A 27,164-nucleotide genomic window follows, 5' to 3' on the forward strand; every position below is an offset into this window, starting at 1 on the left:
TGGAGCAAGAGCTGTTTAGCGAGCACCTATGAAGGCTGGCACGGCACACGACGGGGTGGGTGGCCAGCACCACGCCCGGCCGCCTTTGTCTCCCTAGTGGCGATGTTTACACACTGCACCAGGTACTCATTTGAGGCCGAGTCGACCTAGGGGAGGCCCAGGACCGGTTCAGATAATCGTCACTGCTGTTGGCGGTGAGCGAGAATCAAGTCTGGACAAACAACCCCATTCTGACCTGCACAGAGCGGTGGGCAGCCCTCATCCAGCAGTGGATTAATAACAAGGGCTATTCAAGGACAAAACAAGCTCATACATTTTCGGACGTATTCACGACGTCGTTTTTTGAGTGCAAGGGGAATTAATGCGGGTGAAATTTTAACGGCGCATCATTCTCTTCCATACGACCTGCTGCTAAACAACGCAATTGTGCAAAAACGGACTGACGGCTCGTGTCCGCGTGTGTTTACAGGGACTCATCTACTTACGAACACTCGACTTACGAACTTTTAGGAAATGCGAAAAAACCCGTCTGTATGTCCAGTTGTCGGTTCAGATCGTGAGTAGTAAATTCAACCGTCACGTAATAGATGGTGGTGGTGGTGGCATCTACATCTGCTGAACGTGCAGAACCAGTGGCATCTACATCTGCAGAACGTGAAGAACCAGTGGCATCTACATCTGCAGAACGTGAAGAACCAGTGGCATCTACATCTGCAGAACGTGAAGAACCAGTGGCATCTACATCTGCAGAACGTGCAGAACCAGTGCCATCTACATCTGCAGAACGTGAAGAACCAGTGGCATCTACATCTGCAGAACGTGAAGAACCAGTGGCATTTACATCTGTAGAACGTGAAGAACCAGTGGCATCTACATCTGCAGAACGTGAAGAACCAGTGGCATCTACATCTACATAACTTTAAGAACCAGTGGCATCTACATCTGCAGAACATTAAGAACCAGTGGCATCTATATCTGCAGAACGTGAAGACCCAGTGGCATCTACATCTACAGGAGATTACACAACTGTCAAAGCCATTCTCCGTGTTTAGTGTATATGCCGTACAACATGTTTGGAATCGACAGGAGTAAAGTTGGACTTACGAACCAATCGACTCACGAACCTAACTCGTTCGTAAGTAGAGGAGTACCTGTACTGCATTCACCGAGGAGGGTTCGGAAGTGAGCATCTTCGCAAGTGCGCAATGTAGATTGTTCCGAGTGACGCGTACGGCCAAGCCACCCACCCACCCCCTCCATCAAAATCACCGCATTCATTATTTACGATGTTATTAATTTGTTTTCGCACCTTCGACGCAAAAGCCACGAACATTATCCGTCCGCAAAAGGGGACAAACGTGACCCTCGGCGTGGCGCTCCGTAAAACGAGACGAAGCGCCTCTCTCGGGTTGTGCTTTCTTGGCACAGAAAACAAGAAAAAGTCTCAAGATTATTACAAACAAAACAAACAAAGAAACCACACCGCATCTGGCACACGGTGGCAAACGTTCAGTTTGTTGTCCTTACCCCACGCACCTCCGATTCGCACGGTCGGCTACGTACGGTGCGAGAAAGCAGTTCAACACACAGTGGCTTCATTGTTGTTATGATTATTTTAAACGGAAAACCTGTAGCGCGCACACGGTCCACGCGCCCATAACGTCATGGGGATAATAAGCGGCTTTCATCATCATCATCATCACCGTCGTTGTCACACAATGCGAGTCACTCCACCCAGCGAGCGAGCCTTTGTGACACTTGCTGCCAAAAGGTGTGGTCCTAAAAAAAAAAACCGCCCCATATAAAAACTGAAGTCACGAGTCGGGGCGAGTGCTCCTTCTGCAGCAGCCAGATGCGATTTTAAAAAAAGCCACGTTTAAAATAAATTATCCAGGTGTAGGTGTTGTAGGTCAGAGACAGACAGACAGAGAGACACGGGACGCCCGGTTTGCGTTGTCAATCCACTTTTGCGCTTGAGGATCTCTCTCCAAGTTGCTGTTATTGTTGTTGTGACATTATGACCGTGACCCTACTGGACATCTCTGGGCGAGGGGGGGGGTAAAGAGCTTCATAGTTCATCGGATTCCTCCAGCATGAATCAATATTTTGATTCTTCTGGGGGTTCTGTTTTGGCCATGCTTCCCCGTGCTGGTCAGTAGGGAGGGGAGGGCAGGACAGCCGTCTTGATCCTTCGCCACTGTTTGTTAGCCGTAGTCGGGAATCAAACTCAGCTGGCCGTAGCATGCAAGAAGTGGGGCAGGGGGCCGACGTAGATTTTTACTGAGCAGCTCCTGTGCTGCCCGATAAATGTGGTTGGGGAGCCGTAGCACCAGCAAAACAACAACAACAACAACAACAACGCCTCACACCACGCGTTCGAGGGGACGACGCTCCACACGAGCAAGCACGTGTATTCTGGGTTGGCCGTTCTGCGTGTTGTTTCGCCACGATGTCCGACGTTTTCGCTCCACATGCCTGCTCAGGACCCCCCCCCCCAGTTGGCCTATCACCAACCACCACACACCAGCGCACACGAGTAGCCCCTATGCCTGGTTTCAATTACAGGGGCTGGGCTCGCGGTTGCCTAATCCCATTGAACAATGCGCGATCCAGGTAATCACGTTTGAACGCATCACTGCAGCTGCAGCACGTAATTGCAACATTAACAATGACCGTATTCACCGGATTATAAGACGCACTTTTCCCCTCCCACTAATTTCTTTATATAAAAAAAAAATTAAGTGAATGGTGCGCGCGTTTTTATAACCAGATTAGGCATGTTGTGTGCGAGACCAGATTTGCCTCACTTTGTTGACACGCGACGCGAAGTGTTTGGTGGCACGTCTTGATTTCCGGAGCGTCGTTAGAATCCAGAAATAACCGACACACCCACACATTGCAGGGCTGTCCCTGTCACCCCCCCCCCCCCCCCCATTTAAAAACGTATTTGCTCGGCAGTAATTGCAAGGCGACGCAGGCTTTTAAAGCGATTAGGAAATGTGATTTTAATAGCCTTTCAAAAAAAAATGGTACATTTATTTTGCAAGAGGAGTAACCCTACACGTCACACCTTTACTGTCGGAGGAGCGGTGGCGCAGCAATTGACGCGCTTTGCTTTGCAGCTGACTGCGCCAGATGGCCAACAATAGTGGCGAGAGATTTCAGAATCGGTCGTTGTGGGGGGGGGGGGGGCTGCATTCACCAACCCGCGCAGACCAGCGTGGTGAAGTGTGGCTAAAGCACTCCCATGGCGGACACGGCATGGGGAGGTCTTCATCAATCGGTGAATTGACTCGGGGTAGTAACATTCCTGCCTACAGCCACTCGTGCTGTCCACTCCCCGTGCGGTGTGTAAACATCGCCACTAGGGAGACAAAGGCGGCCGGGCGTGGCTCTGGCCACACCACCCCACTCCCCCCCCCTCGTGTGCCGTGCTGACCTGAATAGGTGCCTCGCTAACAGCACTTGCCCCAGAAATGTGCCGAGGATATACGGGGGATCTTTGTAATTTTTTACGTGGAATACATACGCGTTTTCAAGTTGGTACAATAAATTATGTTATTAAACATGCTTTGCCCTATTATAGCCACGTCACGACAGAGCTAAATGGATTTCTTAACCCGATATTTCTCAGGAAACGTAAGTCGTACTAAGCCAATTGTAATGTCGGCAGAATGAATATTTTTTTTTCTAGCAACGTTCCTTTCTCCCCCTACCTTTACACTTAGCGTGATACCGTCTAAACTAATTATTATTTTGCTTCGCTTCGTATGAAATGGGTCCTGGAAACAACACGCTCATTTTAAACTGCCGATCGTAATTTAAATTGAACCCAACTTCACATCCAATTCATTTTTTTGCTGTTGCAAACTCCCCCCACTAACAGGGTCCGCTTATTGCATAAGAGCGAGTTCATGTGGAATGCTTGAGTCGATGTCGGTAGCAGATAACAACTCTAAGTAATAATAAGAGCGGCGGAGATGGACGGTGGCGCTGTGGGTTTGCACAATGCACAAACGAAATCGGTGACCCGAGTTATGAACGTACGTTGAACTTCTTTCGCACCGTACGTAGCCAACCGTGCTAACCGGAGGTGCGGGGGAAGGACAGACTAAACACACAAAGGCAGTTCTAAAGAAATTAGTTCGTCAATGTAGACGGTGTGAAAGCGCACAGCTCCAGTGGGCTTCCTAATATCGAAGGAAGAGCGTTCCAGACGGCCGCAGACGCGAATCTGAAAGCGCGGCGTGAGGGGGGAAAGATCCTAATCCAGACGTGGATTGACATACGATGTTACGCATGCAGGCAATGTAAGAGACGGAGAGAGACCACGTGTGACAGTGTACGTTCTTGTTCTTTATATCGAGGTTCGAGACGGCCGTTCGGCTACCCGTGAAGATATATGGTGACCATGATGCCCCCCCCCTCTAAGAATTCAGGGGCTAAGCAACTCCAGAAGAACTCGCGCATTTTCCCGTTACCAAAAAATTGTCACGCAGCGCGTACGCGCGCTTCAACACGCAGTTTATTTCAAAATATTCAAAGAGTCGTCTTGCTGTACACACACACGAAGATGATATTATCAGGAGTCATACACAGGGCAATGTATGTCACTGCGTTGTCTGCACCCCACTCGCCTCCTCTCCACTGCCAAACTTACACGAACTCACCGCTCTGCTCCAGCCCCTCCCTTCCATCCATCCATCCCTCCGGGGCCAACAAGCTTGCCCCCACCCCTCCCTCTGTTCCACACCAACCAACTCGAACTCCCCCCCCCCTCCGCCTAACACTCCTCTCTCTCTCTCACACACACTCACTCACACAGTCACTCAGACGCGCGTACTCGGCTCGCAATACCCGGGGAGTTTTACGCAAAAAAAAAACCGATTGCGTCTCAGTCGCACCCAGGGGCTCTCACGCACGCGGTGATTCTCGACTCGCGACCCGGGCAAGGAAGGCGGTTGAGCTCGGAGGGTCGAGGAGGAGAGAGACGCGCGCACACAGAGGAGGGGAAGACGTAGATCGGACGGGAAGCCGATTCCGATATCAATCAGACAAACCCGACTATTTGAAACTGTCGCGGGTTTTATTTTAAATTTAAAGCGAGAAGAGAGGGGGAAAAAAATTCACGCGCACAAATTGGCCAGACCAGCTACGTTTCGCTTGTAGGGTCTCCTGCAGAGACAACATTATCGATATTATTAATTACATAAAATCCTCACAGGAGATTATTTTTGTTGCTGGTGGTGGTTGTTTTTTTTGACTCCCAAGGATCTCTCTCCGGACCTTTTATTATTTATTTGCCGCAACTTTGTCGTTGCCTCCTCGAGAGCGCGAGCGGGGAGGGGAGGCGATGATGCCGCGACCGACGACGAGAAAACCCGCGCTCGCCTTCGTGGCGACGTCGGCGATGCTGTCGCTGCTGCCGCCGCTGCTGCTGCTGTGCGTCGGAGGAGCGCGCGCAGGCGATCCCAGGAGCACCGCTGCGGACAGGACCTCTCATCACCCCCTGGGCCACGACATGGCCTCTGCGCACATGTTCAAGCTCTACGACAAGTACATGAAGGGAGGGAGCCGCTTCCTCGAGCAGAACACCATTCGCAGCTTCAAGCCCGCAGTCGGTACGACCAACACCGGCGCCTGTCTAACTAATCGCACGCGACAGCTCCTCGAGCGTGAGTGCGTGTGAGTGCGTGCGCGCGCACGGGTAATTGTTTCTACACTGATTGCCTAATTTGATTAAAACAATTATTGAAATCGAGGGGCAGTAGCCAGCGCGTGTGTGCCTACCGCGTACGCGTCCTACGATGATTAGCGCCGTGGCAGCTCCAGCGGTACCGTCTGTTCAGCGGAACAGTTGGACTTGAACATAGCCCAGGTGCGCGTGATTCCCAATTGCTGAATTCCTTGCGGGTTTGTGCTCGGCATGTGTCCTGACGCACGACGGGGAATTAAACGGATAATCAGAAGGCGTACCGTACCCCTCCCGTAGCTACTGATTTCTGTGCAATCGCCTTCATGTTCTGACGCATCTTGGTCTCAGCTTCGTGCGTTCGGCTTGCTTGTGACGCATCGCGTTGTCACTGGGTCGACCCATGCCACCCTTACGATTGGGTGTTCTCGACTGGTAACAGAACGTCTGTCTATCAATCAAGGTCCACGTGTCACCCATCACACAGTCAGATCAGCCGGATTGCTACCCATACTGTTGGATATCTGAGGCTAAGCAGGTGTTGAGATTTTTTTTTTAAACTGCAGATTTCCGGTACAACCGTGGTACAAAAAATATAAAACTTTAATCGTTGACTGAACCCCCATCACCACCATCAGCACCATCAGCACCACCCGCCCCGACAACTGACAATCGGACGCTACAGATCACAAGCAATCGAGGTGCTTGGTCGACCACGTCATTTTATTGAACCCCACCTCTCGTTACGTTGCAGTGGTCTGAATTCAAAGTTGGGCTCGTGGTTCGGTTGTGCGGCCCGCCTGGGCTTTGCCGCGTGTTGTAGGAGGCGTGCGGCTGCGAGAGGTGACCGTCAGATGGGAGCGCGGATTGTCACCTCCTCGTGTGTTGGTGGGGGGTTTTCTCCGGATTTTCTGGCTTCCTTCTGCTGCGTTTACGTCAGAGGTCGCAACCGGGTACCCGATACCCGTACCCTACCCGATACCCGGCTACCCGTACCCGGCTGGGTACGGGTACCCGTTTGCGACCCTGGTGCGGCCGGGTACGGGTAGACCGTGAGTCACTGGTGAGTAACCGCTTGTCACTCATTTCCCAACGTCTTGTCTCTTCTCACAATTCAAGTGCCTAGAATCAACCCACCCGCGCCTGCAAATTGGCTTCATCCCAGAGGTCGCAATCAGGTACCCGATACCCGTACCCTACCCGTACCCGGTCGGGTAGGGTACGGGTACGGTCGGGTACGGGTACGGGTACGGATACCCGTTTGCGACCCTGGTGCGGCCCGGTACGGGTAAGGAATCAAAACCCGTTTGCGACCTCTGGTTTACGTTTCTTGTCCTCTCCACTCCCCCCCACCTCACGCACGTACGGTGCGAAAGAAGTGCAACATACATACACGGAGCCACGTACTCAATAATGGAATATTCCTGGCGTCTCGGTGTCGCAGCAGGGACCTCCTGGAAAGAGAAGAAAGCCCGGGGACTCCTTGTGCGGGTTTTGACTTTGCAAATAGTTGACGCGTGCCACGTGCGGTTAGCGAGTGGTGGCGTTTGTGGGTGCTCGCCGCATCGCCGTGCCAGCCTTCATTCAGATGTGTCGATGCACGTACACATGGAGAGTACTTTACAGCGAACGCCTTTAATGATCGATGCGTGACAACCGCGACTTGCTTTGCTTAAATGAACAAATAGGCGCTGCGAGTGATGTGACCGTCTCCACACCGAATCGTCAAAAATGCGTGCTTTGTAATCGGCTCCTCCGTCTACGTTGCCCGTCCTGACCAGCGTGGTGGTGAAGTATGGTCAAATCACCCACCCCCCTCCGCGCCCCCCCATAACCGACACGGTCTGTGGTGGGAGGCCCTCATCCAGCAGTGGATTGACAAAGGGGGGGGGGGAGTGGGGAGCAGTGTATGTATACACGTGTTGTTGTATGTCTCACACAAGTTACTTGTCTTCGTTATGATATTATGTTTTGTGTGGTATGTGTCATTTGTCTTTGCTGTAAGTTATCTGTTGCGGAATATCCTTGTATGTGTGTTAAACTTCTTTCGCACCGTACGTAGCCACCCGCGCTAATCGAAGGTGCGATTATTACAATATTTGTATAATTCAAATAGATTACTCTAATGTCATATTTAAATGAATATTACTTTCATTACAATGCCTACTGATTAAAACAATGGAAATTAACATTTTTGTTTATACATATATATAAACTCTGACGTCGATTTGCTGTTATTGGAATTGGTACTAGCGTGATTTATAAACCTATTTAAAATGTAAACATCCAAAGAGGCGCTGCTAAGTCCTGACTTGACTCTCAAGAGTTGCGCATTACCTTCAAGGGAAATTAAGCACTTGGGGTTGAGCTGTATTTATATTCACGGTTGGAGTGGCGAGCGCCTTAATAACCATTAAAATAAACACAAGCGGACAATGTTTATATTCCCGCTTATATTTCAATTTTACGCCAACGAAAAATAACTTAACGGCCCTAAGTGAATATTGCTGAAGACAACAACAACAACAAAAAAGCCAACCATTATTTTGCAGCCAAAAGCTTTTGTTATTTAAAGAAGTTTTCTTCAAAGCGGGGTTTCCCTTTGCGAACCCGAGTGCCCGCCTGTGGGTTTAAAGAACATTTCTCCAAAAAATTCTGAGTATTCTGATGTCTTCGCTGAGTTTAAGAGAACGCCCTCTGCCGTTCGTTCCCTTCAAGGTGCACTCCGCATGTATTTGACGCGCGCTTTACAATTAATCGTGGAGCTTTGTTTACTCGAATAAGTGCTATTTAACCAGAATAAAAGTTGCTTGGAACATGGATCGGGCTGTTAGAGTGGAACACGTCTGGAACACGTCTGGAACACGTCGTAAAATGAATGCATTGAAGACGGCCGTTGATGGGTTTTTAAGTCGAAATTCGCTACACGAGACAGATTACACCCAAGAACAGGGGGCTCTAGTTTTGAGAATGCTACTGTCAGGTATCGATCACGACACGTGATGCCAGCAAAGGCCGTTAAAGATAATTAATTCCGTTTTCGAGAAACTAGAAAGTCACTCGATGTATGCGGATTTCTTGAGATTGCCACCCTACTCAATGGAAACCGCAGTGAAGTCGTCGGCTTCTTGAATGTCACTCGATTCTGTCAGCTTGCTTTTGTGTTTCAGGATTGCTTGTTGTGTTCAGTTTGTCGTCAATTTCCCCGGCACCTCCGATAAGCACGTTAGTTACGTACGGTGCGAAAGAAGTCCCACATACACACGTGCATCAGTGGATTAACAACTACGCTGACAATCGTTAATCAGTTATCAATTGATTCCACCTCCTCCCACAAAATGTTTTCGATTTGACTGCTCGACACGGTTCGATGACCCTGCCCTATTTTTGATTCCGCCATCGATCCGTAGAGTTTCGAGACAAGGGCATGATCTTCACGTTCAACCTCACGTCCATCCCCAACTCGGAGAAGATCTTGGCCGCGTCGTTCCACTTCACCGCCGACGAGATGATCCCAGGCCGAGGTTCCTGGTGCGCCCACAATCGTCGCTCGCCCTGCCTGGGTCCAAGGTCCGCGGATCTCCTTCAGTTCGCCCTCTGGGGTTCTTCTTCAAGTCCCGGCCTTCCTCGTGGCTTCTCGTCATCCCCCACCACTTCGTCATCCTCCTCCTCATCCTCCTCGTCATCTTCATCGTCCTCCTCGTCGTGGTCCTCCTCCCACGCGGGCTCCAAGGGCTGGCAGGTACGGGACGTGACCTCCCTGGTGAAGAACGCGAGGACGCGTGGAGACGCGCTCCTGTACGGGGAGGCGCGCCTCGCTCGCCGCCGAGACATGCACAACGTGCTCTTCAACATCAACAACATCAACATCAACAACATCAACAACAAAAACAGCAGCAGCGGCGGCGGCGGCGGTGGCAACGGCGGCCCGTGGGAGAACTCGCCCTACCTGCTCGTCTACGCAAACGACTCCGAGATCCTGGAGCCCAACAGCGTGGTGACGACGCTCCAGCGCTACGGGCGCTTCCCGCTGCACGAGGAGCGCGACCCGGCCGCAAACCGAGCGCACAACGCCACGGCCGCCGCGCAGGGACGCCGGCAGCGCAGAGCCGCGCTGCCCCCGTCCCTGCTCGATAACGAGCTGCCCGACGACGACGACCACCACCGCGACGTCGTCGTCAGCCTGGGCCTCGCGGGGGAGGAGGACAACAACGCGAGCGAGGCGGCGTCGTGGAGCGAGCGGCCACGCAGCGCGGCCGCGGAGGGCTCCGAGGGCGCCGAGGGTGGCGTCGGCTCGACCGTGACGAAGACGTCGTCCCGACGCAAGGCTGCGGCGTCGAGGAGACGCGAGGGGGAGAGGCGCAGGGGCAAGGCCACGTTCAGGAAGGCGGCGGTGGTGGTGGGCAAGGGGCGCGGAGGAGCGGGAGCTCAGCAGCAGCAGCATCATCATCAGCAGCAGCAGCAGGCGGCGTCCAGAATGCTGAGCTTTGACGAGCAGACGCTCCGGCAGGCGCGGCGGAGGCAGATGAAGGAGCCGCACACGTGCGCCCGGCGCGCCCTCCGCGTGGACTTCGCGGACATCGGGTGGAGCGAATGGATTATCTCGCCCAAGGCGTTCGACGCGCACTACTGCGCGGGCGTGTGTCGCTTCCCCATGTCCAAGGTGAGGAGAGGGCGGGTGGGTGACGGGTGAGAAAACCATTAAAGTAACAAACTATGTTGGGTTTAAATTTCGATTTAAAGCTTTCGTGACTGCAGGGATTCATCTTCTTGGTTCTTTCGGTAAAATCACGTATAAGGAAAATAAGGAAATAATGAAAATAAAACATAATAAAATAATTCTCACGACGTCTCTCATGTGAGGACGGCTGCTTGCGTTGTGGCCGAAACGTCGTGAGAATTATGTTGGGTTTTTTTATGTGACCAAGTAAGGTCCCCACTGAGCTTTATCGGAAGTGACCTGGTCACAAATGATAGCCCCAACGAAGTGGCTCATCACGTTGGACATTGATAGCAGCCATATACTCTAATCACGTGTTTCTAAATGTGGAGGGGAAAACCGGAGGACTCGGAAAATAAATCGACGCGACCACTGCGATGGAGACGCGCAAACTCCAAATATGCAGCAGGCGTCAGGGTCGAGGTCAAACCCACGATCTCCTGCATACCAGGCGAGGTGGTTAACATCTCCTAGCCACCGTGATGATGATGAGAGAGAGACACGCAAACTCCAAATATACAGCAGCAGGAGTCAGGAGTCTGGATCGAACCCACGACCTCTTGCATACCGGGCGAGGTAGTTAACATCACGCGACCCACAGCCATGGCGGTCGTCTTGCTTGTTAAATTAATATTTTTTACGTCTCCTGTGGCAATCCACTGCTGGATGATGGCCGCGACAAACTTAGCAACAGACCCGGGGGAGGATGGGTGGGATGCGTGGCGAGGTTGTAGCGACATACTTGGCAGGACAATGTACCATCTACGAACACATTCTTTGCACCCTTAAAATCAGATCTATAGTAAATTAAATAAAAAAAAAATTAACCCGTAAAAACAAAGTTTTTCACTATAAATCCTTTATATGCGTGGCGGCTAGAGTCCTCTCGTCCTCTGGCTTGAGATGGCTGCCACCTATGGGTCAGATGATTGCCTGCCACCATTAAGCAATTGGTAATTAAATATAATTAAATTTTTTCCTAAAAAGTGTAAAATTTTGGAACTTTTTTTCACGAAAATAAATTGCCACGCAAAATGTCAGCTCGATTGGATCACGGGAAGTGGGTTAAAACACGACCGAAAGATTTGCACGGTTGTAAGCGCGCAAGCAAGCAAGCAAGTGAACTTAATATAAAGGATTAAAAAAACATGCCATATGTTGAAAACGAATATTATAATAATAATAATATACGGGCCTTTGTCTATCCACTGCTGGATGAAGGCCTCCCCTGCCGAGCTCTGTCGGTAGTGGGGGTGGGTTGTTGGAGCACACTTCAGGCTGAGCCGTGCGGAGCGAGGCCGCCGTTGTCTGCCCAGTGCTGTTGTTTACACACAACGCCAGCTAATTCATTTCAGGCTAAGTCGACCTAGGGAAGTTCCCACGATCGATGCAGATTCGCCAACTCGCCGCCGATGTTAGTCCCGTCATTGAATCAAACACGAGGGACGTCACGCACCTAGGGGGGTGGGGGGGGGGTCAGACATTTGTGACGATGTGTGACAGTGGGGGGGGGGGTTGAGAAATATGACGTCACATCAAAATGCGCAACTTTAAATAAATATAGACAACACGTCCTACTTAATTAAATAGACTTGTTAATGTTTTCTCCTACAACATCAGAGTGCAGTGCCACATTAAATACGCACTACAATGACAATAGTCTAAAGCGATTTGAAGAATGTTTTATATATTTTGGGGGGGGGGGGGGCAGAGCTTTGTGACGTCATATTTGAGGGGGGGTCTGACTTTTTGTGACGCCGTGTGATGACGGAGGAGGCGGGGGGGTCAAAAATTGTCCAAAATCGCGTGACGTCATTTATGGACGGCCCCATAGGGCGGCGCTAAGCGTGGCACCGCCGCTCTGCCCTGGACAGCAATTACCCAACTTCATGTTTGCGTCTCCGAGTTAGTGCGTCAGTCACGTCATCCTGCGTGGAGATTTGGGCGTTATCCTGTTGCATGCCCGGGGTTTGCTTCGGGTACTTAAAATTTCGGCGAAACAGCCTGCAGAGCTGATTATCGCCAATGTACGACCAATGGCTTTTGATCTCTGTGAAAGAAAAACAATAGCGGAACGATGCTAGACCGACGGTGTTTTGGAAGCGTCTTTAACCCCCTTGCTACTACACACGTAGCTTTAGGAGGCTTCACGACACTCGTGCACATGTCATTAGAATTGCGGACCTGGAAAAACACAAAAACAAACATTCGCCCCGTCTATAGGACAGGGCCTGCGATGTCTCGCTGATTACACTGATCAACACACTTTTTATGGCATAAGGTATTCCAACGGTTTTAAGATAATTTTAGGGTGCTGATTCCAAATCTGGCATCAGTTTTTGTCTATCACATCAGGTTTTTGAGATATCAAATATTGCATTTTCAATAAAAACTGCAGAAGAAAAATATTAAATAAATGTGGATATCTACATAAAATGATATTATAAACACACTATCCTAAAAATACAGCACCATAGTTTAACACTAAAGCAGTCACTGACTCGCAACAACTTGCAATCATAAGTGACAGAGTTAATTTCGGGTAAATCAATGAAAATGGGGTATGCCGATAGTATAAAAATGAGATGTGACAGAGCAAATATGAGATCAGATTTGGAATCAGCACCCTGAAATTAGTCTAAAACAGCTGCAAAAGTCCAGGCCAGAAAAAAATGTTTTTTTTGTTGACCAGTGAAGCCGCCGCCGTCATCATTTGAGAGAGGTTCGGCCACGCACGCCCTGTGAACCAGCGCTGCTGCGGCGATGATCGGGTGCTTGGCTGGCAGATGAAGCAGATTTGTAAAGAAGCAACGAAGCCCCGTTGTGCTGCGAGGTAGTCAAGAGATGGCGATCACAGCCAGTTGGTTATTGAATCCCGCTCGGGGCTGAGGACGTTTTCCCCTCGTCGTACGCGCGGCGTTTTCTCCGCGTGCTCAGGTTTCCTCCACCCCAAATCCACACACTCGGTCACAGAGTTGGCCAACCATGCACATGCATGACCCTCCTGAAACAAAAAAATATTCTTACGACTCGGTAAGCCTTTCCTGGATAGTGACATTTGTATTATTCATATAAAATTCGTTCGCCAGCGATCGTTTGTTTTCGTGCATTTCTTATCGAAAATCTGCGATTATCTCCATGCCCAGAAATAGCATAAATCACCAGTGATGCCCTTGGTCCGTTAGGTCAAGACGTCAATCCACGTGGTGCTTACCGTAGCTAGGGTCACGTGGTGCTTACCATGCCTAGGGTCACGTGGCGCTTACCATAGTTAGGGTCACGTGGCGCTTACCATAGCTAGTGTCACGTGGCTCTTACCATAGCTAGGGTCACGTGGTGCTTACCATGCCTAGGGTCACGTGGTGCTTACGATAGCTAGGGTCACGTGGCGCTTACGATAGCTAGGGTCACGTGGCGCTTACCATGGCTAGTGTCACGTGGTTCTTACCATGGCTAGTGTCACGTGGTTTTTACCATTGCAAAGGTCACGTGGCTCTTACCATGCCTAGAGTCACGTGGTTCTTACAATAGCTAGGATCACGTGGCTCTTATCATTGCAAGGGTCACGTGGCTCTTACCATGCCTAGGGTCACGTGGCACTTTCCATAGCTAGGCTCTGCATTGCGTTGAATCCGTTTTCTAATGCCCCCCCTGCCCCCCCGTCTCAACAAAATGTATACAAATATAAAGTAGACGTGGAGTGGTGGATAGATATATTGATACGCTTCAATGTTGAAATATCCATAATCCAAAATATCCAAATTGCGTGTGCAAAAATCATCGTTGTATCTAAATTCGTACGGGTTGTGCGAAATGGGTTCAACTTGAACCCCTGCAAGCCACTTGTGGCCGCTACATTCACCACCACCACAATTAGATATTGTGAATGAAATCACAACCTTAGATCACAACGGTTAATCGAATCACAGCGGAAGGGGGAGCATTCCGAATTTGGAGGGGGCTGTGTCTTGCCATAGTAATGTGGAATGTCCCCAACGTCCGTCGGGCCAAGAGAGGAAACGAGCATCATAATTGGTGTTTTACCCTTTTATCTGGCAACAAAACGGACACCTTTTTTTTACAAGGAGTCATGTTTGCATAGACCACAATACCTGCAGTCATAATGCAAACACAAAATATAACTCTGATAATGTATGCATTGTTCTTGAAGTTGATTGGTCCACACCCGAGACAGCTTTCCTTAGAGCCTAGTTTCATATGGTGTTGGACCAGATAACGCCAAAAGGCGCACAGCTTTCTAAGGAAAGCTGTCTCGGGTGTGGACCAAACAACTTCAAGGACAGTGCATACATTATCAGAGTTATGTTTTGTGTTTGCATTATGACTGCAGGTATTGTGGTCTATGCAAACATGACTCCTTGTAAAAAAAAAGGTGTCAGTTTTGTTGCCAGATAAAAGGGTAAAATACCAATTATCATATTTTTTACTGGCAAATGAGGTACCAATGGTGTAAATGCTTACCCCGAGCTCTCATACTCTGATGGTGCATTGTCTTTGAGTTGTGCGCCTTTTGGCGTCATCTGGTCCAACCCATGTGAGACTAGGCTCTAAGGAAAGATGTCTCGGGGGTGGACCAATCAACTTCAAGGACAGTGCCAACATTATCAGAGTTATGTTTTGTGTTTGCATTATGACTGCAGGTATTGTGGTCTATGCAAACAAGACTCCTTGTAAAAAAGGTGTCAGTTTTGTTGCCAGATAAAAGGGTAAAATACCAATTATCATATTTTTTACTGGCAAATGAGGTACCAATGGTGTAAATGCTTACCCCGAGCTCTCATACTCTGATGGTGCATTGTCTTTGAGTTGTGCGCCTTTTGGCGTCATCTGGTCCAACCCATGTTAGACTAGGCTCTAATGAAAGCTGTCTCGGGGGTGGACCAATCAACTTCAAGGACAGTGCATACATTATCAGAGTTAGGTTTTTTGTTTGCATTATGACTGCAGGTATTGTGGTCTATGCAAACATGACTCCTTGTAAAAAAGGTGTCAGTTTTGTTGCCAGATAAAAGGGTAAAAAAACAATCATCATATTTTTTACTGGAAAATGAGGTTCCGATGGAACGAGCATCGTCAATCGGTCCTCGGAGCACGGGAATATTCCCCCTCGTGGTCTGCATTTCATAATCGCACTGCCTCCCGTGTCTATGCTTCGGTAGAGGTCAATAGACGTCAGTTGCCTTAATGTAGCATACGCACAAAGGCCTCCCTATGCCGATGGAAATAGAACCCTTGAATGGTTGCATAGTCGTATACGTGCGGTGTGTGTGTGTGTGTACGTGTGGTGTGTCTGTGTATAAACACGCGTTTTGTGAAGTAAGATCGGGTTACCGGCGACTGTAATGGCACAAGTGCAGTGACTTCTTACATTTAAGCATACAGTATATGTTTACGTTGGATTTAAACCACGACGTGTATATTTAGCAGGGCTAAATGTTTATTCAAGTTCCATGCATCGTGGTGCATTTAAAATAGCGTTGCAATAAACACGCTATTGTAAGGTTGTGCATTTTTACTTGGGATTCTATTCGTTTTTAGAATCGATCCTCTTTTTTTAAATCGTAGCGGCCTTTAGTTACCGCGCAATAAAATATAGATTCATCGAGGAATCAATCAACACACCGATACGCCACTTAAATGATACTCCGTGAGTGAGTACATCGTTCACCATTCAGCACCAGAGACAGCGACTTTCCGCCCTGCCGTGTAGATCATTAAACAAAACTTTTTATTTAATTCACCGGGTAAGGCCGACGGAGCTTAATCGATCTTCGTTCAGAAACGACCTGGCCGTAAATGCTCGCGCAACGAAGTGGCTCATCACGTGGACATTCACAGCAGCCCGACTACTCGAAGCGCGTGATGTCGATTCTAAACGTGGAGGGAAATACCGGGGGACCCGGAGAAAAATCCACGCTTGGACTGGGTAGAACACGCAAACTACAAATATACAGCAGGCATCAGGGTCGGCATCGAACCCGCGACCTCGTGTATACCAGGCGAGGTAGTTAACATCTCGCCACCGCGGTAAACAGCTGCGTTGGCAGTGGTGCCCAAACACAATTAACAATAACAAAAAGTCGAAATCCGTCAATGAAGCTGTGGCCTTATAAGACAAATATATAACATGCGACGTTTTGGGTAATGGCCCTACATCGTAGCAACATCAATGTAGCTCCTTTAATGCAGCCGGTGTGTTGTTAAACGCTCCTCCTAAATGCGCGCGATTACAATCGGAAAGCCTGTAGATAGAAGTGTAGAGGAACAGCTGAATTAGGAATTGTGTAATTGGAGTAATACATACTCTTAGTTCTTTCGGTAAAGTGACTTTATCGAAAGAACTAAGGGTATGAATCCTTGCAGTCACGAAAGCTTCAAATCTAGAATGGAGTAATACACTTCCCTCGCGGCACCACCAGATGGCGACACACGCGCTCTCTGAAAGTGAGCGCCAATGTTCGGATCCGTCGGTAACGTTCCACGAGACGTGATAGGGGCTGTCCATAAATGACGTCACGCGATTTTGGACGATTTTTTAACCCCCTCGTCACACGGCGTCACAAAAAGTCAGAACCCCCCCCCTCCCTCAAATATGACGTCACAAAGCTCTCCCCACCCCCCCCTAAAACCATAAAACATGCTTCAAATCGCTTTAAACTATTATCATTGTAGTGCGTATTTAATGTGGCGCTGAATTCTGATGTTATAGGAGACACATTTATTAAAAAGTCTATTTAATTAAGTAGAACGTGTTGTCTATATTCATTTAAAGTTGCGCATTTTGATGTGACGTCATATTTCTCAAACCTCCCCCCCTCGTCACGCATCCTCACAAATGTCTGACCCCCCCCCCAGGTGCGTGACGTCATTTATGGACGGCCCCATACCATAACACCCCGAGTTGAACTTCTTTCGCACCGTACGCAGTCAAGCGTACTCCGAGGAAAGAAACGAACGCTTTTGTTCAGGCCGTATTGCGTGGATTAGCCAAGCCGGCCTGCCAGCGAGAGAAAACAATAGGTCCTTACATTGACAATAGGAGGTGGTGGAGCGGTGGTACAGTGGTTAGCGCACTGTACTGTGAACCTGGTCATTAGAAATTTGAATTTCGGCGGTGAGTGATGTTCGAAGCGATGCTGACTACCTCGCCCTCGCTTCATCAACCCGCACTAATCACTGGGGTGAAGTCCGGTCACAAAACCTCCGTTACGAACACGCCGTGGGGAGGCCTTCATCCAGCTAAAAGATTGACACAGGGATTGAAATGGAATGATACGATAACAGGGGATACGCGACTGCTATCGATTGGCATTCCATTTACACCTCGGCTTTGGCAAATGCAGTTCACGTCCTCTCGAAAGATCTTAACGCAAGACCACATCGCACAATGAAAAAAAATAAAAAGCGAATCCTGCCAATCGGAATTCAAACAGCAACTACGAATCATTAAACTATTCGTTTAATAATAAAAAGACAACCCAGAGAGATAGCAATCGGATTGACATCTGGTCGAGGAGGCTGAATGACATTATAGTCAACCAATGACTCAAACGGTTCGGGGTTAAGATTCTCGATTTTGCCCTCAATCGCGGACAGCAACCCGAGCTTCATCGACAAACTTCAGATTGAGTACAAATCACTTCGCTTCGTCCGTCGGAAGATGCGTAATCGGCGAGCCACGTGACGACATCCTCGGTGGCCGCGTGCGCAGTCCGCAGTGGGCTGCCGACGTCGTCCGGTTCATCAATTAGCCATTATCTGTCGGTGGTGTTCCTTGCATGCGGACAGAGGGCAGAAGCTTCTCACCCCCCCCCCCCCCTCGTTACCTCCCTCTCTCACCCCACCCCCCCCCCCCATTGGAAAACCAAAAAAAACAATATTCCATTGCGCCCCGCAGCCCGCCCCAACAGGAGGTGTTGGCTGCAGTGTTTATCGCTGCGGAGATTGAGGTCACGATGCCCATCACGTGTACGGCTGCCACCCCTCGGCAACTTTTCCCTTTAGCTCTCACGCGGCACTCTGCTTGTTGGGGGGGGGGGGGGTGGGGGGTGTGTGTGTGGGGGTGTGTGTCGGGGGGGGGCGGCGCACCCGCTCGTCGCTGCTCTCCCACAGTCGGGGCCCCGATGGAACGTGGGTGAGGCCGAGCGCCTTCACGGCAGGCCGCGGTTGATCGAGCCGCTCCGTGACCGTGGGCGCGCGCGCGAGAGAGAGAGAGACACACGCGCGGCTAGTTGGGTGCCAGTAGGTTGCAGCGCAGAAGTTAAGCCCCAGTTCCACGTGCAGATGTTTCCGCGCGCATGAGCTTCCTCTGTTAATTCTAACGCACGCGTTTTTGTTGCGCGCAACGAGGACACGCGGTTTGTTCGGCACCAGTCAAGTGCCAGTGCATTGCAGGAAAGAAAATCGGCTTCCGTTTTATCCGTAAAAAAAAAAGATCTGTTTGCGTGTTTGATTTTTCTCGTGTGTATTCCAGTTTCGGCCGTCCCCTCCCTCCACGCCACCCCAGCATGCAAAACACCCCCCCGCAAGTTAATTGGCCAAACAAAAACAATGCAGGACCTTCCTGAAACGGTGTACAAAAACTAATTTGAGGCCTCAACTGGGTAAACAAACGACCCCTTGGAATCGCCACCGAACGGCTAACTTGTGTGGCTGTCCTCACGTACGCCTGCACGCACGCACACACGCACACACGCACGCACGCACACACACACGCACACGCAGGCCGTACGCCCGTCCAACCACGCTACGCTGCAGAGCATCGTCCGCGCCGTGGGCATCGTGCGGAACGTGCCGGAGCCGTGCTGCGTGCCCGAAAGCATGTCCTCGCTCAGCCTCCTCTTCCTCGACCAGAACTACAACGTCGTGCTCAAGCTCTACCCTAACATGGTGGCGGAGACGTGCGCATGCAGATAAACACGGGAGGGCACGCGCGCTCCTGCAGCACACAGAGACTGAGAGAAGAACCCCCACCCCTCACACCTCCCCCCTCCCCACCACCACCACCTTTTGCATTCACAGAGACTGTAACACACACCCAGGGCAGATGATGAATTGATTCGTGGGTGCAGTGTTGGCCATCACTGGCGCCCCGAGCCTGGATTGGCCGTTGCGACACGCGCATCGTACTCAAAAGGTGCAAACGCTGCTCTTTGTCAAATCCATCGCAGGCGCGGTACAGCGCAAGGGATTGACCCCAGCCCTCCACTCATTTTCTTTAGCCCAGTGGACAGGCTTGGGATCACAACAAACTGTAGCCATTACAGGCCCGATTTGGCCAGCTACCATGCCATGCTGTTGCTTATAGTGTCGGAGTGTTTTGTGAAGTGATCGCAAAGCTAAAAGACATCATGTAGCTACATATATATTCGACAGAAAAGTAATCTAGACCTGCGCTGGTCCATCACTGCAACGTGATGTCAGCCAATATTGGCCCTAAATTACATTTCCTGAATTGCTATCGCATAGGGGTGAACGGTGATGTTTGGTCTGTCGAGTGCAGCTCACCCAGGTCTGCCACGGTGGCGAGATGTTAACTACCTCGCCTGGTACACAGGAGTTCATGGGTTCGATCCCGACCCTGGCGCCTGCTGTATATTTGGAGTTTGCATGTTCTCCCCCATGGTCGCGTGGAGTTTCTCTGCATCCACGTGATAAGTCACTTCGCTGAGCTATCATTTGTGATGCCTTCTGAAAAAATATATAAATAGCTCAGTGGGCCTTACCTGATAAAATAAAAAATATAGTTTTATCGGTTTTTTTAGAGCTCATAAGGCACGGAAATGAAACACGCGGTGACTCGCGGAGTACTACGTGGGGAGGGAACTTGTCATAAATCACAAAGAACCGCGTGCCATCGTTGCACAGAGCGCCACTGCGTCACCTCCCGTGTGTAGATCGTGAGCGCGGCACGTGTGTCTCGGTTCACTCTCGCACACCCAGATGGTCAGTCGTTTTTTCTTCAAATATAAACGACGCAGGCCCATCACGTGGCTCCACTCGTTACGTAACACGATGCCTTTCTGAATGAGAAACAAAGCTCGGGCTTAAACGTGCGACGAGTGTGCCGCATTTCAACGTTTTCCTTTTTTTATCCATATCGTGATATTGTTTTTTAAATGTCAAGGGTATAATTAATGGCATTGTATAATCTTGTAACGAGTAAATGCTTATTTTGACGTGGCAGAGTCCCATTGAGTGCAGGTGACAAAAGCTTAGTCGCGCGCAGAATGACGTTATCGATGAACGAGATCGCACGTGCCCACTGCCGGCGTCAGTCAGAGATCTCTGTCGATGCCATCACGAGTGTATGCGCATTATATTTTCCCTTGGCGCGTCTCAGCGATAAGCTATGCGAACTAAAAAAAAATGATCCCAAGATTTCCATGGCACAGACATTATATACAATGACGGTTACAATTATAACAACAATAATCTTGATTTGAAGCTTTCGTGACTGCAGGAATCCATACTCTTTGGTTCTTTCGGTAAAGTCACGTAGTTATAAAAAATAAAATAAAAAATATTATATCACGACGTTTCGATCGCCCAAAGCAATCTAGCAGTTCCATTGCTGGATTAATTTTTTTCCGCTTGTGTTGCGATCGAAACGTCGTGATTTATTATTCTTCGTTTTATTTCCATAGCTGCGTGACTTTACCGAATGAGCCAAATTATATGAAAACCACACTTGATCATTTACAGCCCCTTGTCCATCCACTGCCGGATGAAGACATCCTTCCCATGCTGTGCTGGTCACGTGGGTTTGTTGGACCATACTTCACCATGCCGGTCAGTGCAGGTTTGTGAAGATGGCGCCCGGGACCCCTTTCGGCTATCACGTGCCACGAATGTTGGCCGCGGTTGGGAAATGAAGCCTGGTAGCCGAGTTCCTCGTGCAGTGCGCTAACCACTGCACCACCACTCCCCAGAGAGTCGATGCTATGGTCAAAACAGACGAGGCCATCTTAAACTATATTTTATTCCGCTGAATCGCGGCTAAAATCCAAGTCGCCTTCCTGGCTTCTGCTGCTAAGTGTGTGTGTCGGTGCAGACTTTAGCCTAAAGGCAATGGAGAGTATTTTACACAAGTTCCTATATAAGTTTAGCCGCCAATGTAGTAAATATATAGCCGTATTGGTCTTATACATAGGGTGTTTGTAAAGTCAGATCTGAAAAGTAATTCCTATAAATGCTGTAAAGAAGAAGTTATCGATCTTTGTCAATCCACTGCTGGGAGAAGACATCCCACACGCCATGTTGGTCATGATGATCATGTTTGACCATACTTCACCACGCTGGTCAGTTCAGATTGGCGAAAAGGGGGGGCCAAGGACCGGTTTAGATATTACCCATCACTGATGTTAGCCGTGACCGGGAATTGAACTGAGATCACTGGGTTCATTGTAGCACCGCGATCTAAACCGCTGTGCTACACTGCTCCTCGCAAATACTTGCTTATGGGGAATAGGGCATCATTCCAACTAAGCCAGTGGTAATAATCATTGGTCAACGCGGCCAACCCACAATACCTACACTTCAATATCCCAGCGGCCATGCACACTAAGTGCCTATGCACGAGTACGTGTCGAGCAAAACGTGAATGAAACTCTCGAACACAATTACTCAATTGCACGCTATTTATCTTCTTGGTTTTTTCGGTAAAGTCACGTAGAAGGGAAGTAATAAAATAATAAAAATAAAACATAATAAAATAAAATAATTCTCACGACGTTTCGGCTACAACTCAAGCAGCCGTCTTCAGGTGAAGAATGAGAAACTGCCAAGCTAGGAGCTTATTCTTCACCTGAAGATGGCTGCTTGCGTTGTAGCCGAAACGTCGTGAGAATTATTTTATTTTATTATGTTTTATTTTTATTATGTTATTACTTCCCTTCTACGTGACTTTACCGAAAGAACCAAGAAGATGAATCCCTGCAGTCACGAAAGCTTTAAATCGAAAAATGCACAGAATTTGTCTGGCATGTACGGTCCTCCTGTCGATCTACGGCTGCACGAGAGGCCTTCCGATGCAGGAGCGGCACGTGGGGATCACTTCACCACGCTGGGCAGTGTGGGTGGGTCGACGGTGGGCAGCGTAGATGTAGGAGCACGGGAAGTAAAATGCAACAATGTTTTTTTTTCTGCATTTTCCTCAGCTGCTTACAAAGTAGCCCCCCCCCCGCCCGCCCGCCCCTGCCGCAGCAACCCTGTGGCAACCCGTGCATGCGTGGTGATGGTCACCCCATGCGAACACTACCCAGGCTTAAGCCGCCCTGCTTAGCGAACTTCAGATATTTGACACAGATCGTGGCGCATTCAGGCTCGTTCGGACACTTAGCAGCACGCAAGAGGGCAAGTCACGTGGCCACGGCAATCTCACAGCGAACACAACGGACACAATCGAGCGGGCATTTACGCGCACCTCCGATTAGCGACGTTGGCTAACGTAAGGGTGCGGGAGAGGTTCAGCGGACGTACGTGCATGCGTAGGTACACAACGCAGTGCATCGTAACGTTGTTGCGGTGGTTATGGAGTGGGGGGGGTGGGGGTCAGTAGATCAATACCGATGTCGTAATGGTCAGTAAGAAGAAACACTTTATAACAATATAATACGTCTGTATTTAACGGCAATGACTTGTTATGTATACGTTACCAATATTATATCGCATTGGTTTTGATTTGTTTGATTTGATTTCATAATGATGAGAAAAATAATAATGTGTTTTTTTTTGTTTCCTTTTCACAAATGTACAGCACGAATTAAAATGTACGCCTCGGTAAATGTTAGGCGATTAACATTGACATCTTTATAAATTATTTAACCGTAGTACTTTTTTCCCTTCAGTTTTTAAGTTATTAAATTCAAACTTAGCGCGTCTGCTAATAGTTCGCTAGCGTTGGTAAAAAAAAAATGTATTATTATCTATATAAATGTACACGAGATATACACGTGTCCAGTGCCCCCCACATATCGGCTCTCTCGGTATAAGCCTAGCCCCCCTTTGTCGATCCACTACTGGATGAAGCCCTCCCTCCCCTTGCTGTGTCAGACATGGGGGGGGTGCGGGGGGGGGAGAGGGTTGGTTGACCTGACCATACTTCACCACGCTGGTCGATGCAGATTGGTGTTAAGTGGGCTAGGGGTGGGTGGATGGGGGGAATGCCCAGTTTACTCTCCACTGATGTTATCCGTGAACCGGGAATTGAACCCAGGTGGCCGGAGGTTCATGGCACTCCGCGCTATAAACAGTGTAATCTGTGGATGCGTTGCCAGGGCGTGAGACCGAGTTATGCTATGATGACGGTGGTGTATTTAAAAATGTTACATTTTGTACCGCTTTGGAATCTCAAACGGTTTACCAATTCACAGATCGCATTAAAGTGGTAACTTTCCCTCCTGCCTTCCCACCCCCCAGTGTTTGCTTTTTGAATCTCAACAACGTTCATTACATTGGAGCCAAATGCAGTGCAATTATTATTCCGCCGGGAGGGCATTCGCTGCCCTCCGCGGGGTCACACGTCAGCAAATGACATGCTCCCCTGCCTCGAGTAATTCACACGTACGGCCATAATTGTCAATCTGCTGCTGGATGAGGGCCTCCCCCTCAACGCCTTACGGCTCTTGGACAATTAATTGTTTATACTTTACCCCCTCCTGGTCAACGAGGGTTGTCGGCGGGGCAGCATCCACGTGGAAGCATAGAAGTGCAGCACAACGATGGATTTGTTTTTGTGGATGGTGGTCACCCATCTAGACACGGCCCAGGATCTCATTTCTGCAACTGGGAGCCAGGGGATTTATCGCTCTCCTAAAATAAAAAAACAAATACTTCTCAGAATAACATGCGGGACAGTCGTATAGTATCGAAAACCATTGCTTGACGTTGCTTAACATTGCCGATGGATCAAAAACACGCGCATTTATAAGGCAGATGGAACGCAAAGCTTAAATGTGCGCAAAGAAGCGTGCTGGGAATTCCACTGAGACAGACAGAGGGACACGCGGGATCAGAGAGCGTACGCACGTCAGGCACTTCACATTGACCGTTTATATTTGTTTTAGTAAGTTGGCTTGGACAGGAGACATTGCTGGAAGGGCTGATGGCCGGTGGTCGAGACTAACGACGGAATGGCAGCCAAAGGAGGATACGCGCCTTTTTTTCCGAGAGAAGTACCACCGTGGAGATGGAGCGATGGAATGAGCTCGCATGCAGTAGCTAAACGCATCGATGCATCGAGAGATAGAGATGCCCAACGGCTTGGGCAGGCGTTCATCCAGCAGATACTGATGCTTACGGTTTGTATAGAAAACACGCAGCTTCAGACTTGGCGAAGCGTAAATGTGAACGTGTTTAAGCATCACGACCGCCCGACGATACGAAAACCTTGAGCCAGTGTACGCGATTGAACCGGGCAACCGTGGGGGTCCTATGGCTGACAGTGGTGTCTGGACCAAGCCCCTTCGCCTGCCCAGGGTAAGAGCGGTGAATGTGCAGCGCATGAATTCCTTGCTCACGCCACTGCTGGTGAAAGGGTCTCCCACTAGAGCAGTGGTTCTCAACTGGAGGTTACGCTGAACACCCCTGGGGGCACGTGAGCAAATGTTCCCACAGGTGGGTAACGCGCAGTGATTCGTAAACGTGTGAAATTATTTCATGCATGAGCCATTGGTGAATAGTCACGTAACGAATGCGCCAATGTGAAATAACTACGATAACATTTAAATCTGCATGGTGATCTAGAACGATGTAAAAGACCTTTCTAAAGTAATTGATTGCAAACAATGTGATTTACAAGAGTAATCAGCGAGCGCGAATAAGTTGCATCACGCTCGCAGAAGTTTGTTTCGTTCGCTTGCAGTCTCTGGCTAGTCAGGGATGCCTCGCAAAACGAACAATTGGTTTAAATCCTTGTTGGGTCAGGCAAGGCAGTACTCGGCTGAAACTAAATTCGGCAAGGGGGGTACGGTAAGCCAAACAAGGTTGAGAACCACGGCACTCGAGGAAGCTCGCCATACCGCAAATCTTGAATAAATTCCGTGGCTTTTTAAATCCTTTATATTAAGTTCACTTGCTTGCTTGCTTGCGTGCTTGCGTGCTTGCTTGCTTGCTTACGACCGTGCAAATCTTTCGGTCGTTTTTAACCCACTTCCCGTGATCCAATCGAGCTGACATTTTGCACACAGACTCGTTGTGCAAAAAATGTTTCCAAAATTTTTCACTTTTTAGGAATTTTTTTTTATATTTATTTACCAATTGCTTAATGGTGGCAGGCAATCATCTGACCCATAGGTGGCAGCCATCTCAAGCCAGAGGACGAGAGGACTCTAGCCGCCACGCATATAAAGGATTTATAGTGAAAAACTTTGTTTTTACGGGTTAATTTTTTTCGGGACGATCCTGCATTGATTGGGACGTTTTGGCCATGGCCTTGAATCAGTGGCCCGTGGGCGGATATCGGAGTGCCGCAAGAAAACCCACCGTGCATTCTACGAATACTGTACCCTAGAACCATCAGAGTTGGCATCCCTCCGATGTGTTTTCTGATTGCAACCGCGTATTTCTACGGTACGACGTCCGACGCTTCGCTCCGCGTGCTGGGAGCTTCGTCGGGAACTGGATACACATTGGAGAGCTCTCAGTGTTCAGTCGTTGCTGCTGCTGTGCTCACGAAATCGCGGATTTCCATTGTAAAAAAAAAAATTATAGCCGGGCAACTGGCTTAACGGGATCATCCGTGTTACAAATAAAATAAGCTCGATACTCAAACTTAGTGGTGAGTGATATAACAACTTCCCACCCCCTCCTCCCCACAACTCGCACTAACCATCGTGGTGAGTTATGGGTAAACAACCCCCTATGATCGACAGCGAGGAGGTCTTGAGAAAGGGCCTGCTGCTGCTGCTCGTCATCGTCACCATTATCTATGAACGCACCATCTCGTATGAATGGGCAGGAGTGGGGAGACGGAGGAGGAGAGGCGGGGTTGGAGGAGAGGCAAGAGACACCTGCACCCGAGCACATAAACACGACTTTGTCCAGAAAAAAACAAGGGGGGGGGGGGGGCCCTGGCAACCAGCTTGAGCCCGCGGGGCTCACGCTTAATAATCTCATTTAGCGAGTTAATCTAGCGTAGAGTAAACACGGGCGGGGTCGCGGCGAAGAGAAAGCCGGATGGCAATTACACGGGGGGAGGCGGGGGGGCCCTCGGACCCAGGCCGCGCGAGCACGGGCGAATGTGCAATGAAAATACTGCCCGCGCACGCGTTCGCATTACGTAATGTGTGGTGTATGGAGTGTGTGTGGTGTGTTGTGGTTTGGTTTGAATGGTGTGTATGGTGTGTTTGTGGTGTGTAGTGTGTTGTGTTATGTGTGTGGTGTGTGTGGTGTGTTATGCTATGTGTGGTGTGTGTGGTGCGTGTGGTGCGTGTGTGGTGTGTGTGGTGTGGTGTGTGTGTTGTGTTATGTATGTGGTGTGTGTGGTGTGTTGTGCTGTGTGTGCTGTGTGATGATCCTCGTAGCAAAAGTAGCTACACGTGTAGTAGCTGCACGTGTAGTAGCTGCACGTGTAGGCGCTGCACTACACTACTACACATGTGTAGTTACTACACATGTGTAGTAGCTACGGGGGGGCCGCACTTTCAAGGGCCCCGCGCTAAATGCTTCGAAGCTATCAATTCCGGTTCAGTGATTCTGCACTTGCTCTATTACTATAGTACTATACCGCCT

General features: G+C 49.4%; 2 protein-coding genes across 2 annotated transcripts in view; both read left to right on the forward strand.

Moving 5' to 3' along the window:
- Nucleotides 1-27,164, forward strand: part of LOC144720578 (AP2-associated protein kinase 1-like) — a 253,435-nt gene that overhangs the window by 132,295 nt on the left and 93,976 nt on the right. The window lies entirely within an intron of this gene.
- LOC144720574 (bone morphogenetic protein 3-like) lies at nt 4,821-21,629 on the forward strand. The gene is made up of 3 exons (XM_078597392.1): nt 4,821-5,621; nt 9,103-10,355; nt 19,158-21,629. The coding sequence occupies exons 1-3, from the start codon at nt 5,354-5,356 to the stop codon at nt 19,347-19,349; spliced, it is 1,713 nt and encodes a 570-aa protein (XP_078453518.1). The 5' UTR covers nt 4,821-5,353; the 3' UTR covers nt 19,350-21,629.

Source organism: Lampetra planeri, chromosome 9 (assembly GCF_965212315.1).
Source record: "Lampetra planeri chromosome 9, kcLamPlan1.2.h2, whole genome shotgun sequence".
NCBI lineage: Eukaryota > Metazoa > Chordata > Hyperoartia > Petromyzontiformes > Petromyzontidae > Lampetra > Lampetra planeri.

Excerpts from the sequence above, each read along its gene's own strand:
- LOC144720574 (XM_078597392.1), top strand. The coding sequence starts at position 5,354 with ATGATGCCGCGACCGACGACGAGAAAACCCGCGCTCGCCTTCGTGGCG. Across the intron at positions 5,622-9,102 it reads CAGCTTCAAGCCCGCAGTCG|AGTTTCGAGACAAGGGCATG; the intron begins GTACGACCAACA and ends ATCGATCCGTAG. Across the intron at positions 10,356-19,157 it reads GTCGCTTCCCCATGTCCAAG|GCCGTACGCCCGTCCAACCA; the intron begins GTGAGGAGAGGG and ends ACGCACACGCAG.